General features: G+C 46.1%; 2 protein-coding genes across 2 annotated transcripts; both read right to left on the bottom strand.

Annotated features, from left to right (window-relative positions):
• Positions 1-3,383: 3,383 nt before the first annotated feature.
• LOC102565379 (olfactory receptor 2K2) lies at positions 3,384-7,243 on the bottom strand. The gene is made up of 2 exons (XM_059714115.1): positions 7,238-7,243; positions 3,384-4,331 (listed from the first exon to the last, which is right to left on the bottom strand). Exons 1-2 carry the CDS (start codon positions 7,241-7,243, stop codon positions 3,384-3,386), a joined length of 954 nt encoding a protein of 317 aa, XP_059570098.1.
• A 6,448-nt stretch (positions 7,244-13,691) lies between these two features.
• On the bottom strand, positions 13,692-14,852 carry LOC132243720 (olfactory receptor 2K2-like). Its single transcript, XM_059714114.1, has 2 exons — positions 14,838-14,852; positions 13,692-14,642 (listed from the first exon to the last, which is right to left on the bottom strand). The coding sequence occupies exons 1-2, from the start codon at positions 14,850-14,852 to the stop codon at positions 13,692-13,694; spliced, it is 966 nt and encodes a 321-aa protein (XP_059570097.1).
• Positions 14,853-16,551: the final 1,699 nt, after the last annotated feature.

Below are 16,551 nucleotides of genomic sequence, written 5' to 3'. Positions count from 1 at the left end.
AGTGGCAAGTCATAACTGTGCAAGTGAATAAGAGTCAGAGCAAACTTCCCTTGCTGCAACTTGAGACTGTTGCTCCTTGTTCTGTTATCTGCCACCACTGAGAACAGGCTAGCTCCATCCTCGTTAGAAGCACCCAGCAGGTAGTTACTGATTGCTATTAAAGCCCCTCTCAGTCTTCTCTTCCCTAAACTAAATAAGCCCAGTTCCCTCAGCCTCTCCTCAGAAGTCATATGCCCCAGCCCCCGACCCATTTTTGCTGCCCTCCACTGGACTTCCTCTAATTTGTCCACGTTCTTTCTGTAGAGGAGAGACCAAAACGTAACACATTATTCCAGATATGGCCTCACCAGTGCTGAATAGAGGGAATAATCACTTCCCTTGACCTCCTGGCAACACTCCTAGCAATACAGCCCAGTATACCGTTAGCGTTCTTGGCAACAAGGGCACACTGTTTGTTCACATTCAGCTTATTGTCCACTGTAACCCCCAGGCAATTTTCTGCAGAGCTGCTGCCCAGCCAGAAGGCCCCCAGCCTGTAGTAGTGCATGGGACTGTTCCGTCCTACGTGCAGGACGTGGCACTTGGTGCTGTTGAACCAGATGAGATTTCTTTTGGCTCAGTCCTCCAATTTGTCTCGGTTATTGTGAATTCTAGACCTACCCTCCAGCATATCTATTATTCCCCACAGCTTGGTGTCACCTATGACCTTGCTGAGGGTGTACTCTGTGCCACCTTCCAGGTCATTGATGAACATATTGAACAAAACCAGCCCCAGGATCGACCGCTGGCATACTCCACTTAATCCTGGCTGCCAACTAGACATCAAGCCATTATTACTACCCTCTCAGCCTGATGCTCCAGCCAGTTTTCTATCCACCTTACAGTCTACAGTACCTGGGCAGGCTGGATAGAGTGGTGCTGTAGGCTAGATCCAGCCTAAGAGCTGTATGCTTGACATCCCTGATCTAAAGTGGCATCCACTAAAAAGCGAATACCTCCCTATACAAGGCTTTTACAGATACATCATGAAGTTGGAGAAGGCATATGAAAAATTAACAAAGGCCAATGCACTGAATATGTAATGTAACCAACACTGGAATTATATATGTAGGAAATAATTACCTGTGATGTCTCTTTTTTATATTGTGTAAAAAGAAGGAGTTAGTCTACTGGTGTTTCTACTGCAGCATCCTTAGGGTAGCGTATGTGCCCTTTCTGAGAAAACACAACTTGAAATATACATTTCTTGGTTCACTAACCAGTTGAGATTTTCTTGTATTTTCCTTTACTTTGAGCTCTCTTGATTGCAAATGTCATCCATGCACAAGCACCAATAATGAAGTTCAAACGATGCCCCAAACTTGTGCAACATTACTTAAAGTAGTTCATTTTGAGATTACAAAACACTTTTTATTTTCATTTCAAGTTTTGCATTTGCATTTTTCCCCATCATTACCACTACCTTGAATTGCAAAAAGGAGGAAATATAAAAGGTGAAAAATTGACCTTTTATAATAGCTAGTACATTTCGAAAACATTTTTTTCACCTGGCAATTATGAAATTATGTTTCGTGTTTTAATAGCCCAAGGATATGCATAACAATCATCTGGAATAACTCTGCAGTAAATAAAGATATCACCCTCCAAAACCCTTGCCTTTCACGTAATTCCTAGATCATCATGGTTGCAACATCACAAATACCTGGCTGCAACATCACAAGTGGCTGCAACATACAAATACCAAATAATTGTGCCATTTTTAGCAAAAGTCTCAGAAACCAACTAGAATAAACTGAACCAATATATTAATGGACATTTCTCTTTTCATGAAGTTCAGCTTCATTAATGTGTTTCCCTCTTCAAGAGCACAAAAAAAAGACTAGGTACCATACTACTCCTGTTCTGAGAAGTTATGTCTGAACAAATACAAAACCAATAAACACAGAAAGTTGCACCACTTTGGTTACATGCTTAGTAACTGTGGTCTAACTTCGTACATGGGCACCATTGCATTAATTTGAACATGCCTTGTGTCCATGCAGCAGTTTCCTCCTATTATAAAACAAGGTAAGTTCTGGGTGGGCAGAACCCTGTCAATGGACTATATATCTTGTTGGGTTCTTAGCAGAAGGGTGAATTTCAGCCTTGGGGGAACAAAGAAGGACATATATTGCTTCCAACACCAACTCAGGCTCTCCAGAGTTTGCTTTCAGTATAAAGCCTTGGCCCCAGTAGCTGTACCTGCCCAGTTATATTGTGCCATAATGGGTGCATCTACACCTGACCCTTGGCACTACCAGGGGCGCTCTCCTGGATAATGTCATCCCACCAAGTCTCATGCGATAAACCCAGAAATGAAGCAGTGAAGCCACTGTGAGACCACTCACCTTAGCAGCCTGCAAGCATATCAAAGAGAGACATTTTGAGAGTGGCTGGTGTTGGTTTGTGAGGACAGAGCATATACTGACAGAAGAGGCTTTATCACCAGACTGGCTACACAACGTCTTTGAACAACTTCAGTCAAAGCTGGGAAAAAGCCCTCTTTTGGAAGCATTTCTGGGTGTGTCTACACATACATTAATGCTCAGTAGTTACTGCACATTTAATTTAGTACTTGCTTAATGAAGTACTAGCTAAACATGCAGAAACTAGAGGAACTGTGCAGGAGTGCCAGCGAATGCCTTTTTAGTGACACTACTGCACAGTAGCCTAATAATACTGCACAGGAGCGTATTAGCACTGTCCATGCTGTGATGCACTACTGCGCAGTGTTAGTAGGCTGCTGTGCGCTAAGTGTCTTGTGTAGATGCACCCCCTGTGTCCTAAAGAGGGATTTTGCTTATGATTATTTTGCATCCCCAGCCAACATGGCTACACTGGCAAAAATGTGACCTTACCTAAGTCTAAAAGAGATGACTGCAGTAGTGATTTTCATATGTCCTGAGAGTTTCTCTGAAAATGTTCTACCACTTGAATAACGATTCAAATCATTTAACCTGAGTGGATCAAGCCTGAGGATCAGTGTGGTTCACAGGCATAACCAGTCAGGACTCCTGGGTTTTGAAGGTAGACTTTTATCTTTCTGAAAGTTTTATTGTCAGTCTGGCCCAGATCTAGGTGATCTGATTTGCAGTCCCCGTGACTCTAGCCTGTAAGATACAATTTCTTTCTCATTTTGAAGAAGACAATCCAACAGTACTGACTCCCATCCCCACCCTGCCCTCATTCATGAGACCTTTGTACTTTCCAGGAACGGAGAAATAGCCAGACGTCCTGACTTTTTTCTCCACTGGCTATAAGTCACTAAACCCCACTCCCCTCCCAGACCAGGATCCAGAACCGAGGAGCTGGGAGCCACAGGACCATTCCTCCTCCACCGTAACTCAGTGGTCCGTCTTGCCCATCATTTTGAGTACGGCTCCTTTGACCTCCTTGTTCCTCAGGCTGTAGATAAGAGGATTCAGGAGGCCAGACACAACATTATACAAGAGGGAAAACGTTTTGTCCCGCTCGGGTGAGTAGCTGGAGGCTGGGCGCATGTACATGTACACGGCGGTACCGTAGAAGAGAGTCACAACAGTGATGTGTGAGGTGCAGGTGGAGAAGGCTTTGAACCTCCCCTCAGCTGAGCTGATCCTCAGGATGGCTTCCAGGATGAATACATAGGAGATTAGGATCAAAGACAATGGGGTCAGGAGTAGTATAACTGCCATCAAAAGGGTCACCAGCTCAGTGAGGCGTGTGTCTGCACAGGCCAGCTTCAAGATGGCTGGCACCTCACAAAAGAAGTGATTGATTTCATTTAAGCAGTAGGGGAACCTCATGGTGAAGCCTGTATTCATTATGGAAAGAAGGAAGCCAGATACCCAGAAGCTGATGGCCATCTTGACGCAGACTGACCTGTTCCTGATGATGGTATAGCGCAAAGGGTGGCATATGGCCACGTACCGGTCATAGGCCATTGCAGCATAGAGTATACACTCAATTATTGCCAGAGAGAGGAAGATGAACATCTGCGCAACACAGGCAGCATAGAAAATGCTTTTCTTTGTGGAGAGGAGGTGGACCAGCATCTGGGGAACGGTGGTGGTGGTGTAGCTGATCTCTAGGAAGGAGAGGTTGGCCAGAAAGAAGTACACGGGTGTGTGGAGACGGGAGTCAGTCTTGACAAGGGCAATGAGGAGGCTGTGTCCAAAGAGGGTCGCCAGGTAGATAGTTAGGAAGAACACGAACAGCAGCAGCTGCGTCTTGGGCTGGCTGGAGAACCCCAGCAGGATGAACTCCGACACTGAGGTGCTGTTCCCCCAGTAATAGTCCTCATGATTTCCCACCTAAGATGAAAAGGGAGTGGTGAGAGAAGCAATCACGCAGAAGGATAAAACCCAAAAGGGCTAAATTCTGTTTTGCTTTGCATCCCACAATGGCATTTACACACCCATGTAACTGCAGATTTTGGCACTTACATAGTTTAAAATTCACCTTGGGACTTGCAAGCGTGCACATGTGTGTTGAGCATCCTAACTACACACATGCACAGTATCCTATGCTTATGCAGGTATGCACATAGCCTGGAAAGCCCGAAATAGTAGTCTGGGAAAAATGTATCATTAATCAGTAACAAATGATAACAAAGGGCTCTCCCATGGCCAAAGTTCAAATTAGACTTTGACTCTTGGGGCAGGGGGACTTTGATTTCATTGATTAACAAGTCCACCTAAATGAAGGAGCAATCTTATCAGAGAAGCCCCCAGGTTATGATTTTCAAATCTTACAGGGGGCTCTTGTCTCTTATCTCTTGTCTCTAATTTGGACATTGTGCATTGCTAAACTGAACAGTTGGAGCACTCAGTCCATGCTAAGACTGCCCTGAACCTGGGGATTGGAATCTGCATTTTCTACTGGTATTAGCTCATAACCTGTTGCTGCTCCAGGCACCAAGCTACCACATAGTACAATACAGACACTTCCCCAACCTCCCCAATTCTTCTGGCCCACTAAGCAGCCAAGAGACATGGGGAACTAGAAGAAAGCCAGCTAGCTAGAAAATGCAGTAGTCAGTGAGGTGGCTGCTTTCCTGGATAGGAAGAAAGCAGCCTGTGAAGAAACTTTCCCAGTGCTATTTATCCACTCAAGAGTAGATGGAAAATACTCTAGGCAATGCTGAAGGACAGAAGATGGGAGGGAGGTTTAAACTTGGGTCTCCTGCTCCTTGGGCTTATACCCTAATAACTAGGTTTGGGAGTAAACCATGGGAGGGACTTCCTTCAGGACAGTACACATGGAGGGCAATTCCATCCCCTAATTCAGTAGGAAACAGAATTGCAAACTCTGCACAAGTTCCCAAAGCTGCAGTTATGCAGCTGCATACATGACATTTCACCATGCAAAACGAAGCAGGAATTAGCTCAAGGAAACTACAGCCTCTATCTAAGTAACTAACTCCCACTTAGCAAGGATTCCAGCTTCCCAGCAGCCCATTTCGATTCTGAGATACTGCACCGATTAAGTGACAGTCTTGCCATGGTCAAAGCTATTTTTTTTAACCAACAAAGATCAAGACCTCACCACAGCAGATCCTGGACCTAGATGGGCAACTCCTGTTCCAAAGAGCTTGCTGTCTCAAATGATAGAAGTCAAAGAATGAGAGGAGAAAGAAACACACCAGATCACTAGTACAGCTGCAACCAGCAACCTAGTCTCCGACGTCCCATTGCAGTGCCTCTCGTCTAAGTCATTCTCCTGCTGAAAATGTGGGTAGTGGGGGCAGATGCCAATCTGATGTTTTCCACTATTCTTGCGTTTATTCACATCTAGAGTTTGGTTGAAGCCTCATGAAGCACTCAGATACCATGATGATGGGTGCCTGGACAAATGGACACACAAACTGACAGAAAGGCAGAATGTCAGACACAAATCTCTATCAGGTCCTTTAGGGCTCTCTTTTCAGAAAAAATGTACAAATACACTAAATAGATATGCTAGAATTAATACAACCTTGTTGGTAGTCAACCTGAAAATGTTCTTCTTCCTAGAATCAAGGGCTTATCCAGTTACATCTTTTATTGGACCAACTGTATACCTGGAAGAAATGTTAGAGAAGCTTGATTTTGTGCCCAAAGGCTTGTCTAACAGCTCTTTCAGCTATACAGTTGGTCAAATAAAAGATGTTAACAAAAAAAGCCTTGTTTTTCACATATATTCTGGACTTTCATAGCTACAATAGCACTCCAGGTCTTCCTAGAGGTATTTGAGAAAGTATATATTCCTTGAAGGAACAATTGTGGCTATTCCTTAATTAAAATGATTCATTATTTGTTCACAAGTTCCTCAGAAAATCAAGATAGTTACTGGAAAAAAACCGACTAACTAGTATTGGAAAATTTCTGACCTGCTATAGTCCTGCAGTCTTTCCATGCTCTTAAGCAGATCATTCCCTAAGGGAATCTCCACTTTGACCGTCTTAACTCTATTGCTTGAATGGTCAACAGCAAAACAAAGTGGAGCCACTTCCCTGTTCTGCTTGGGGGTCCAGGTCTGCGTTTCTCCACTGACCCAAAGCAACTGCAAACCTGTCTCAGAAACAGCCAGGTCATGGCTCCCTTGGCACAGCAAAGTGCATCAGTGTACTCATCACTTCTCATTGACTCTGACCTATGATGCAGGATTTCAATTGGGCAGAAACACACCTAAGTACAAGGAACTGTTAACAGGATGCTGAGTAGAGCAGAGAGGCACTGCAAGAGTCACAAGGAACATCAACATAAATCAGACTAGCTGGCCATTCAATGAAAGATCCTCTAATGAAGGACATACACTCTACGGTATTCAGTACTGAAACTCACTCCAATGCACCTACACTCAAGCACTATCCATCTCGCCTAGTCCTTTCCTTCTGGATTAGACCAATGATCCAGCCATTCCAGCTCCTTCCTGATTATTCATAGGAGCACAGGAATTCCCAAACTGGACCAAGCTACTGGTCTATTTGTCTGACTGCCTGCCTCCAGCTGTAGCCAGTGCCAGCGCATGAGAGGAAGAGGCAAGAGGACAATTATGGAGCAAGAGGGCCACGGAAAAGGCCTATATTAAATGCCCATACTTGAAGATATGCTTGTATTCTGTTCCTCACCTTCACTAATACCAATTCTTTGTTTTTCCTCTAACCTTAATGTTCAGTATCTACACCCCTCAGTCTAGTATTTTCATCCCAGCACAGTTCACAGGAAATGCCACTTACCTTCATTCTCCTTTTCCACCTGAGAGAGCAGGATATTTCCTTCAGCTACCAAAATCCATGATCCAGATGTACCAGGAAATAGATCACCATAAATGAATTCCTCAGACCAAGGACAAAATAGTTGCTAAATCTTTCTTTACTTGTGGAAAACTTTGCCTGGATGGCAATCATATATGGCAGCTAAAGAAAAAATAATAATAATTCCAAAAGATAAATGAAGCAGCTTACTAGTAGATCTACCAGTAAAATAAAATTGAATGGCAAACTCATTACTAACTTCATAGCCACATTTTGTTTCAAGAGAACACAAAGTTAAAATTATAACTTTTAAAAATTTTAGTTTGATCCAATTAGAAGCATATTGGGGAGCTAGCAATTTTAGTCCTCTGTATGTGAATCTATGGGGTTATTATCCTTCCTTTTTTTTCGTCAGCAAGAAATATAGGTTTAGAGAGATTCATTCTCTTCCCAGTTTCACTGCTCTCTGCATAAACTGGAAAGCTTATGAGTTAACTCAAGAACGTTTTCAATTATTTCAAAGCTAGCTTTGAATCCCTAAGTCATTTATTTAAAAAAGTCAGTCATCAATGGCAAAAGCAACTTGTAACTTTCTAGTCCTCTCCTGGGTTTTATTATCCAATCATTCAATTAAAACAAAATTACTAGATTAAGACGAATGCAATGGCAAAACAAAAAAAAGGAATCAGGCCTCATGGTAGAGGTGATATCTTTATTAGACCAACTAGATGCTTGAAAATAATGGTAGGTGCTGCAAAACCAGAAAACTATGGAACAAATGGGAGCAAAGGACTGGAATCATGGCTGGCCACCATGTCTGAACCTATTTTACTGAAAAGACTGACCTCTGCTCCCTTCCTTCCAAAGCACATAGGCACCGACCTGCAGCAGTGGGTTCTGGGCTGTAAATGCCAGGAGGATGAAGGGGCTCTCTCTGTATGGAGAGTCATAGAGTGGACTCCACAACAGCGAGCACCCAGGCCTGGGACCTGAAGAGAGCAACCCAGCAGGGCAGACTCAATGCTTTTCTGCCTCCAGCAGCTCTCTGGTCAGTGCTGCCTGTTGTAAACTGCATTTGCTGTCTCCTACCCCTCACTGTGTTTTAAACAGAAATCTCTATTCCTGACCCAGGATGTAGAATCTACTATTGATGCCAGCTAACCAAAAGACCCCTGCCAGATGTTTAGGTCAAGGCACAATGGCACCTGATGTACAAGCCACACAATCACCCTTCTTCCCATGACACACATGCATGGCAGAAGGTGTGATGGTGGGATCGAACATCAGACCCCATCATGCAAAATTAACAATGGAGGGGGAGCCTGGTGTATCATCAAGTTATTACACATTTTTTGCGGAATAACGTTGTGCCTTATTCCTTGATTTACGATGCTATTAAATACAGCCAAGTTACAACTTAAGATGTGATTTACTAGTGAATCATGTTTTAAGTATACCATGTGGCAGAGGCCTAAGCCAGGCACTTTACAGCTCATCATCATGACACGTAAGTCCCTTTCTGGACTTGAGCTTTCATTTTCCGACTCCTCACCATGTTTTACACAAGGAACCTCCATTCCTAACCCACAGTGTGAAATCCACATTCAATTAATGGCATGATAGGAACCAGCCATAACATTATTACACATTTTTGTGGCATTATATTGTGGTTCATTCCTTGTTTTATGGCGCCTTTTATTTCTTTAACATGCAACCGGGTTACAAGTTAAGATGTGATAAACTAGTGAATCATGTCTTAAGTGTAACATGTGGCAGAGACCAAAGGCAGGCACTTTACAGCTCAACATCAAGACGTTTAAGTCCCTTTCTGGACTTCGGCTTTCTTTCTAAATTTCCCTTTTAAGTAAGTAACTGAGATCTCTGGGCCCTAGAGATGCCGGGCTGCCTCCGTGAACTTCATCCATTCTCATCTCCTGCATGTCTTCATCCCCTAGTCACCCAAGTTGAATTTCTGTATTTCCCATACTGGTTTGTCACTGCAGAGCAAAAACTGCTTAGCAAAAGCACTGGTCTGAGCTTGTCGTGTCTTTTTTATGTCTTCTAATGAATAGGCCCTAAGCTACCATTGCTTACCATCACCCCTCCCACCACGGGCCAGTTGTTAGAGCATTTTCTCCGGAAGTGAGAGGCCTGAGCTCTAGGCACAGTTCAAAATAAGCTGGGAGTCAGACTTGTGAGGTATGTGATCTCACACATATTGATGCCAGCAATCATTACCATATCATTTTCAGTCAGTAATCCTCCTTGTTTTATGACACTGCTTCACACGTAATACACCAAGAATGCAATGAAATGAGCAGCCTGGAGGCAGGTATTCACACCAGGGCATTTTTGAATATTCTCCAGCACTAGAATACTTTTTAGGAATTCATTTCCCTGCTTGATAACACCTAGCAGAATTGGATTTGAAGAGCTTTAATTCAACCACAGACAATCAAAGGAACTCAGCATCAGGTCCTACCTCTAGGCATGAAACAATCTGCTGTTCCTGGGACGGTTCCCAGTCTAGTAGCTGAGGGTGCGACTGCATGTAAAATCCTGTATGTCTCCATGGAATTCAGTCTTACGTCAAACATCAAAAGCCCTAAAGGGTTTGTGACCTGTTTTAGCACCTCTTTGTATGTAACGCGTCTGTTTTCATATCCAACAAGATCCTACACTCCTATTCAGTCAATGAAAGGGGGAATAACAAGATGACATGCCAAAAAGCAAAAAGTGAATCTGGAGGGATTAAGAGGAAAAGCAGGAGCTGCAACTTAACAGTTCTGCCTTAGATGGTTTTCAGCTGGCTCCCTCATGTCAATTTTAAACGATTGTACAAATGGCAACGGGACCCAAACATTAATTCTGCTCCCAAGTTTATACGCTCACCAAATGCAGAAAAGGATGCAGAAAAGGCATCCATTAGGCATCCAGTTGTGCCCTGAGCACCAGCAAGCATCAGATAAGAAGTTACACTGGAACTGTGTCGAGGTCCATGCAGAAAAGGCTGAACTGCTCAATGCCTTTTTCACCTCAGTCTTCACGGGCAAGATCAGCTCCCAGACTACTGCACCTGGCAGCACAGTTTGCAGAGGAGGTGAGCAGCCAACTGTGGTGAAAGAACAGGTTAGGGACTATTTAGAAAACCTGAGCATGTACAAGTCAGTGGGGCCAGATGGGACTCATCCGTGGTTGCTGAGGGAGTTGGCTGATGTGACTGCAGAGCCACTGAGCATCAGCTTTGAAAACTCATGGCTATCAAAAAAGGTCCCACGTGACTGGAAAAGGGCAAACATAGTGCCCATGTTAAAGAATAGGGAAAAACAGGAGACTCCAGGGGCCTACAGACCAGTCAGCCTCACCTCAGTCCCTGGAAATATCATGGAGCAGATCCTCAAGGAATCCATTTCTAAGCACTTGGAGGAGAAGAAGGTGATTAGGAACAGTCAGCATGGATTCACCAAGGGCAATTTATGCCTGACCAACCTGATGGCCTTCTCTGATGAGATGACTGGCTCTGTGGATGCAGGAAGACCAATGGATGTGGTGTACCTTGATTTTAGCATGGCTTTTGATACAGTCTCCCATAACATTCTTGCAGGCAAACTAAGGAAGTACAGGTGAAACGAATGAACTGTAAGGTGAGTAGAAAACTGGCTGGAGAGTAGTACTCAATGGCTCAATGTCTAGTTTACAGCTGGTATCAAGTGGAGTGACCCAGGGATCGGTCCTGGGGCTGGTTTTGTTCAATGCCTTCATCAACAACCTGGAAGATGCCATAGAGTGCCCCCTCAGCAAGCTTGCAGATGACACAAAGCTGTGGGTAGTAGTAGATGTCCTGGAGGGTAGTAGTGCTAGGATTCAGAGTGACTTAGGGTGTGTGTAGATGAAACAAGAGGCATGTGTGCACAACACTTGAAGGTGAGTTAAATGCTTTTGTACCACTTCAATGGCGCTGGTGTTTGCATGCGTTGGCAGCGTATTGCACATTAATTCCAGCCGCTGTAGCACATTCAGAGGCATAATGTGCATTCAATTATTTGGGGCACAGCAAACTAAAACACATCTGAAGAGTTTTAGTTTGCTGCCCTACAGCTGTGGAGAGAAGCCCCGGGCTCTGTGCGGCTCAGGACCAGTGCAGGCAGCCCATGCAGGCAGCCTCGCAGCAGTCTGGAAAGGCAGGCTCCATCAAAGAAAAAAAAAAGTGGCAAGCCTGATCTTCTTTGTTTTTTCCCGCTGGAGCTTGCCTGTCTGCATGAGCTGTGCAGGCACCTGATCCCTCCCTCTGCGGCCGTGGTGCGCCCCAGGACCGCCCAAGCCGGGTGCCCACAAGCAGGTGCTGCCTCGGGGGGGGGCCGCCACTGCCACAGAGGGAAGCAGTAGCCCTGCCCCTCGCCCCCCCCGAACCCAGGGACCTCTCCACCCACCAGCAGCTCGCCTTCCACTACCCACCGCCAGAGAGGCAGGTAAGACATGGGTGTACACGACACAGGGGTTTACTTTGCCCTACATTGAAGCGGTGTTTCTAAAAACCCACCACTTAAATTTCAGATGAAGTAAACCCCCGTTTCATCTACACGTTCCCTAGACAAATTGGAGAATAGGTCTGAATGGACTCTCAGGAGGTTCAACAAGGACAAATGCAAGGTCCTGCACTTAGGAGGGAAGAATCCCATGCACCGGTACAGGCTGGGAGCTGACTGGCTGGGCAGCAGCTCTGCAGAAAAGGCCCAGGAGGTTTCAATGGATAATAAACTGAATATGAGCCAACAGCATGTCCTTGTTGCCAAGAAGGCTAACAGTATACTGGGCTGCATTGGCAGGTGTGTTGTCAGCAGGTCACGGGAAGTGATTATTTCCCTCTGTTCAGCACTGGTGAGGCCACATCTGGAGTCCTGTGTTCAGTTTTGGGCCCCCTCACTACAGCAAGGAACTGGACAAATTGGAGAGAGTCAAGTGGAGGGCAACACAAATGGTGAGGGGGCCGAGGGACATGACTTATGAGGAGAGGCTGAGGGAACTGGACTTATGTAGTCCAGAAAATAGAAGACTGAGAAGGGATTTAATAGCAGCCTTCACCTGAAAGGAGGTCTGAAAGAGGATGGAGCTGGACTGTTCAGTGGTGACAGATGACAGAACAGGAAGCAACTGTTTTAAGTTGCAGCAATGGAAGTGTAGGTTAGATATTAGGAAGGATTTTCTCACTAGAAGGGTAGTAAAACGCTGGAACAGGTTACCCAGGGAGGTGGTGGAAGCTCCATCCTTTGTCCCGGCTAGACAAAGCCGTAGCTGGGATGATCTAGTTGGGGAGGGTCCTGCTTTGAGCCGGTTGGACTACATGACCTCCTAAGGTCCCTTCCAATCCTCATTTTCTATGAAAAATCTCTGAAACTCTCTGAATCTCCGAATCAGCCAGGCCAGGTCCACCCCCCGCCCCTCTCCCAGCCTGGCAATGGCCACCCTGCCCGCCCCAGCTCCCAGCACTTGGGGGGAAAAAAGGCCCAGCTCAGCTGGTGCTGCCAGGTGGGGGCTGATTCCTGCTGCCCCACGCTGCATGGGGGGCTCTGCATGAGACCCCCACCCCCAGCCCCCTCACCGGTGTCCCACAGAGGCCAGCTCCGGCCCTTAAAAAAAAAAAAAACCTGAAGAAACCCGGGGACTCACTGCTTCTGCTGGGGGGGGCAATCCCCGCTGCCCCCCTCCATGTGGGGGGTCTGCAGCAGCCCCCAAAGCCCCAAGGCTGCACCAGGAGCGCTAAGTCCCAGGGCTTTTCTTGGCTTTTTTTTGCTTAAGAAGCCAAAGCCCCGGCTGGTGGGGCAGCCATGGGGGACCGGAGGAGCAGGGCTGGGGGATTTGAGGGGGCTCATGCAGAGCCCCCATGCAGCGTGGGGCAGTGAGGATCACCCCCCGCCCAGGAGCATCAAATTGGGCACCGGGGATTTTTTTAAAAGTACCGAGCTGGGGCGGGCAGGGGCAGCCATGGGGGCGCTGGGGGAGTGGACAGGGGTCGGGGGGCTGGCAGGGGTCCCCCCATGGTCCCCTCCCCTCTCCCCCAGCCCCCACCTCTCCTGCCCCTAGTACTTACCAGCTCGGAGTGGCTGCGGCTTCCTGCTGCTGTCACCAGAGACTGTCCACATCATCAAAGCTCTCTGAATCTTTGCCGAAGATTCGGAGAGCGTTGGATCAATTCATACCTTTAAATTGGTCCCCTGACTCAATTCGGATTTGGAGATTTGGCCACCGAATCGGGCCGAATCTCCTCCGAATCGAGTCACCACCCGAAGCTTCACACAGCCCTACTTTCTACCTTCCAGGAATGGAAAGATAGGCACACATTATGACTTTTATTCTCCACTGGAAATGAATTAGTAAAATCCCCTCCCCTCCACTCTCATCCTGTAGAGCCACTGGACCATTCCTCCTTCACCGTAACTCAGTGGTCCGTCTTGCCCGTCATTTTGAGTACGGCGGCTTTGACCTCCTTGTTCCTCAGGCTGTAGATAAGAGGATTCAGGAGGGCAGACACAACATTGTACAAGAGGGAAAACGTTTTGTCCCGCTCGGGTGAGTAGCTGGAGGCTGGGCGCACGTACATGAACATGGCAGCACCGTAGAAGAGAGTCACAACAGTGATGTGTGAGGTGCAGGTGGAGAAGGCTTTGATCTTCCCCTCAGCTGAGCTGATCCTCAGGATGGCTTCCAGGATGAATACATAGGAGATTAGGATCAAAGACAGTGGGGTGAGGAGCAGTATACCTGCCATCACAAAAATCACCAGCTCAGTGAGGTGTGTGTCTGCACAGGCCAGCTTCAAGATGGCTGGCACCTTGCAAAAGAAGTGATTGACTTCACTGAAGCTGCAATAGGGCAACCTCATGGTGAAGCCTGTGTGAATCGTTGCAGAGAGGAAGCCAGATACCCAGGAGCTGATGGCTATCTTGACACAAACTGACCTGTTCATGATGACCGTGTATCGCAGAGGGTGACAAATGGCCACATACCGGTCATAGGCCATTACAGCATAGAGTATACATTCAATTATCCCCAGACAAAGGAAGATGTACATCTGCGCAACACAGGCAGTATAGGCAATACTTTTCTTTGTGGAGAAGAGGTGGACCAGCATCTGGGGTACAGTGGTGGTGGTGTAGCCGATGTCTACAAAGGAAAGGTTGGCCAGAAAGAAGTACATGGGTGTGTGAAGACGGGAGTCATTAATGACAAGTGTGATGAGGAGGCTGTTCCCAAAGAGGGTCGCCAGGTAGATAGTTAGGAAGAGCACAAACAGCAGCAGCTGCGTCTTGGGCTGGCTGGAGAACCCCAGCAGGATGAACTCCGACACCGAGGTGCTGTTCCCCCAGAGAGATTCCTCATCACGTCCGACCTAGGAACAAAAGGGAGCAATAAGAAAAGCAATTACTCAGAAGGATACAGTAGAAAAAGGCTAGATTCTGTTGTTCTTTGCACCCCTGATAGCAGACAGCTGCATGACTACGGATTTGGGCACTTATGCACAGTTTGAAATTCACCTCTGGGCTTGCAATTATGCAAATGTCCATTAAGCATACTGACTACTCACAAAGGGCTCTTTCATGGTTTAACTGCACAGCTGAAGCACTCACTCAGTGATCAGGAGTCTTTGGTGCTCAGCCTGCCCTTAAGCTGGGGATTGGAATCTGCATTTCCCACTGGTACTAGCCCATAGCCTGATGCGGCTCTAGCCACCAAGCTACCAGATAGTACAATGCAGACACGTGTCCAGCCTCTCCAATCCTGCTGGCCCACGAAGCAGCCAAGAGACATAGGAAACCAGAAGAAAGCCAGCTAGCTAAAAAATGCAGTGGTCAGTGAGGTGGCTGCTTTCCTGGATGGGAAGAAAGCAACCGGTGAAGACATTTTCCCAGTGCTATTTATCAGCTCAAGGGTAGATGGAAAATACTCTAGACTGTGCTGAGAGACACTGGGAAGGAAGTTTAAACTGGGGTCTCCTGCTTCTTGGGTTAATAGCCTAATAACTAGGTTTGGGGGTTAAAAAAGGAAGGAACTTCCTTCAGGACAGTACACATGGAGGGCAATTCCAACCCCCATTTCTGTAGGAAACAGAATTGCAAACTCTGCACAAGTTCCCAAAGCTGCAGTTACACAGCTGCATACATGCCATTTAGCCATGCAAAGCAAAGCAGGAATAAGCCCAAGGAGACTACAGCCTCTATCCAAGTAACTAACTCCCACTTAGCAATGGGTCCCAGCTTCCCAGCAGCCCATTTCAGTTCTGAGGTACTGAGGTATCAGGTGGATGAAGTGCCAGACATGCCATAGTTAAGGCAATTTTTCCTTTGCCAACAAAGTTCAAACCCTTGCCACAGCAGATCCTGGACATAGATAGGCAGCTCCTATTCCAAAGAGCTCACTCTCTCACCTGACAGAAGTCAAAGGATGAGAGAGGAAAGAAACACACAAAGTCACTAGTACAGCTGCAAGCAGCGTCCTAGTCTCCAATGTCCCATTCCAGTGCCACTCCTCTCAGTCATTTCCCTGAGGCAAATTTAGCTGGTGGGGACAGATGCTGAATTAATGTTTTCTACTATTCTTGGATTTTTTTTCACATCTGGACCTTGGCTGAAGCCTCATGAGGCACTCAGATACCATGATGATGGTGCCTGGGCAAATGGGCACACAATCTGATAGAAAGCAGAATGTCAGGCACAAAAGTCTATCAGGTCATTTAGAGCTGTCTTTTCAGAAAAATGTACACATACATTGAATAGCTACAAAAGAATGAATACAATCTTGTCCCGCATCATCCTGAAAAAGTTCTTCTTCCTAGATTCAAGGGCTTGTCCGGTGATCTCTTTTATTGGACCAACGGCATATCTGGAAGAAATGTCAGAGAAACTTGATTTTGTGCCCAAAGGCTTGTCTAACAGCTCTTTCAACTATACAGTAGTTGGTCCAGTAAAAGAGATTACCAAAAAAGACTTTGCTTTTCACATATCCTGGACTACTGTAGCCACAACAGCACGCCAGGTCTTCCTAGAGCTATTTGAGAAAGCATATATGCCTTGAAAAAATTGTGGCTATTGCTTCGTTTAAATGATTCATTAATTTGTTCGTGAATTCCTCCAAAAATCATGCTATTTACTGCTGAAGGAAAAAAAAACAGACTACCTGGGAGTGACTACATGAGACACTACATCATTGTTGTCACGAGTTATGGCAATGCAGCATTGGCAGGCACAAACCGTGATGCCAATGCTACATCGCATAGTGGTCAGCTACACCACCGTAGCTCA

The sequence above is a fragment of the Alligator mississippiensis genome, chromosome 11 (genome assembly GCF_030867095.1).
Source record: "Alligator mississippiensis isolate rAllMis1 chromosome 11, rAllMis1, whole genome shotgun sequence".
Classification (NCBI taxonomy): domain Eukaryota; kingdom Metazoa; phylum Chordata; order Crocodylia; family Alligatoridae; genus Alligator; species Alligator mississippiensis.
Note: the sequence above shows the minus strand (reverse complement) of the source record. Positions and strands in the feature narration are given on the sequence as shown.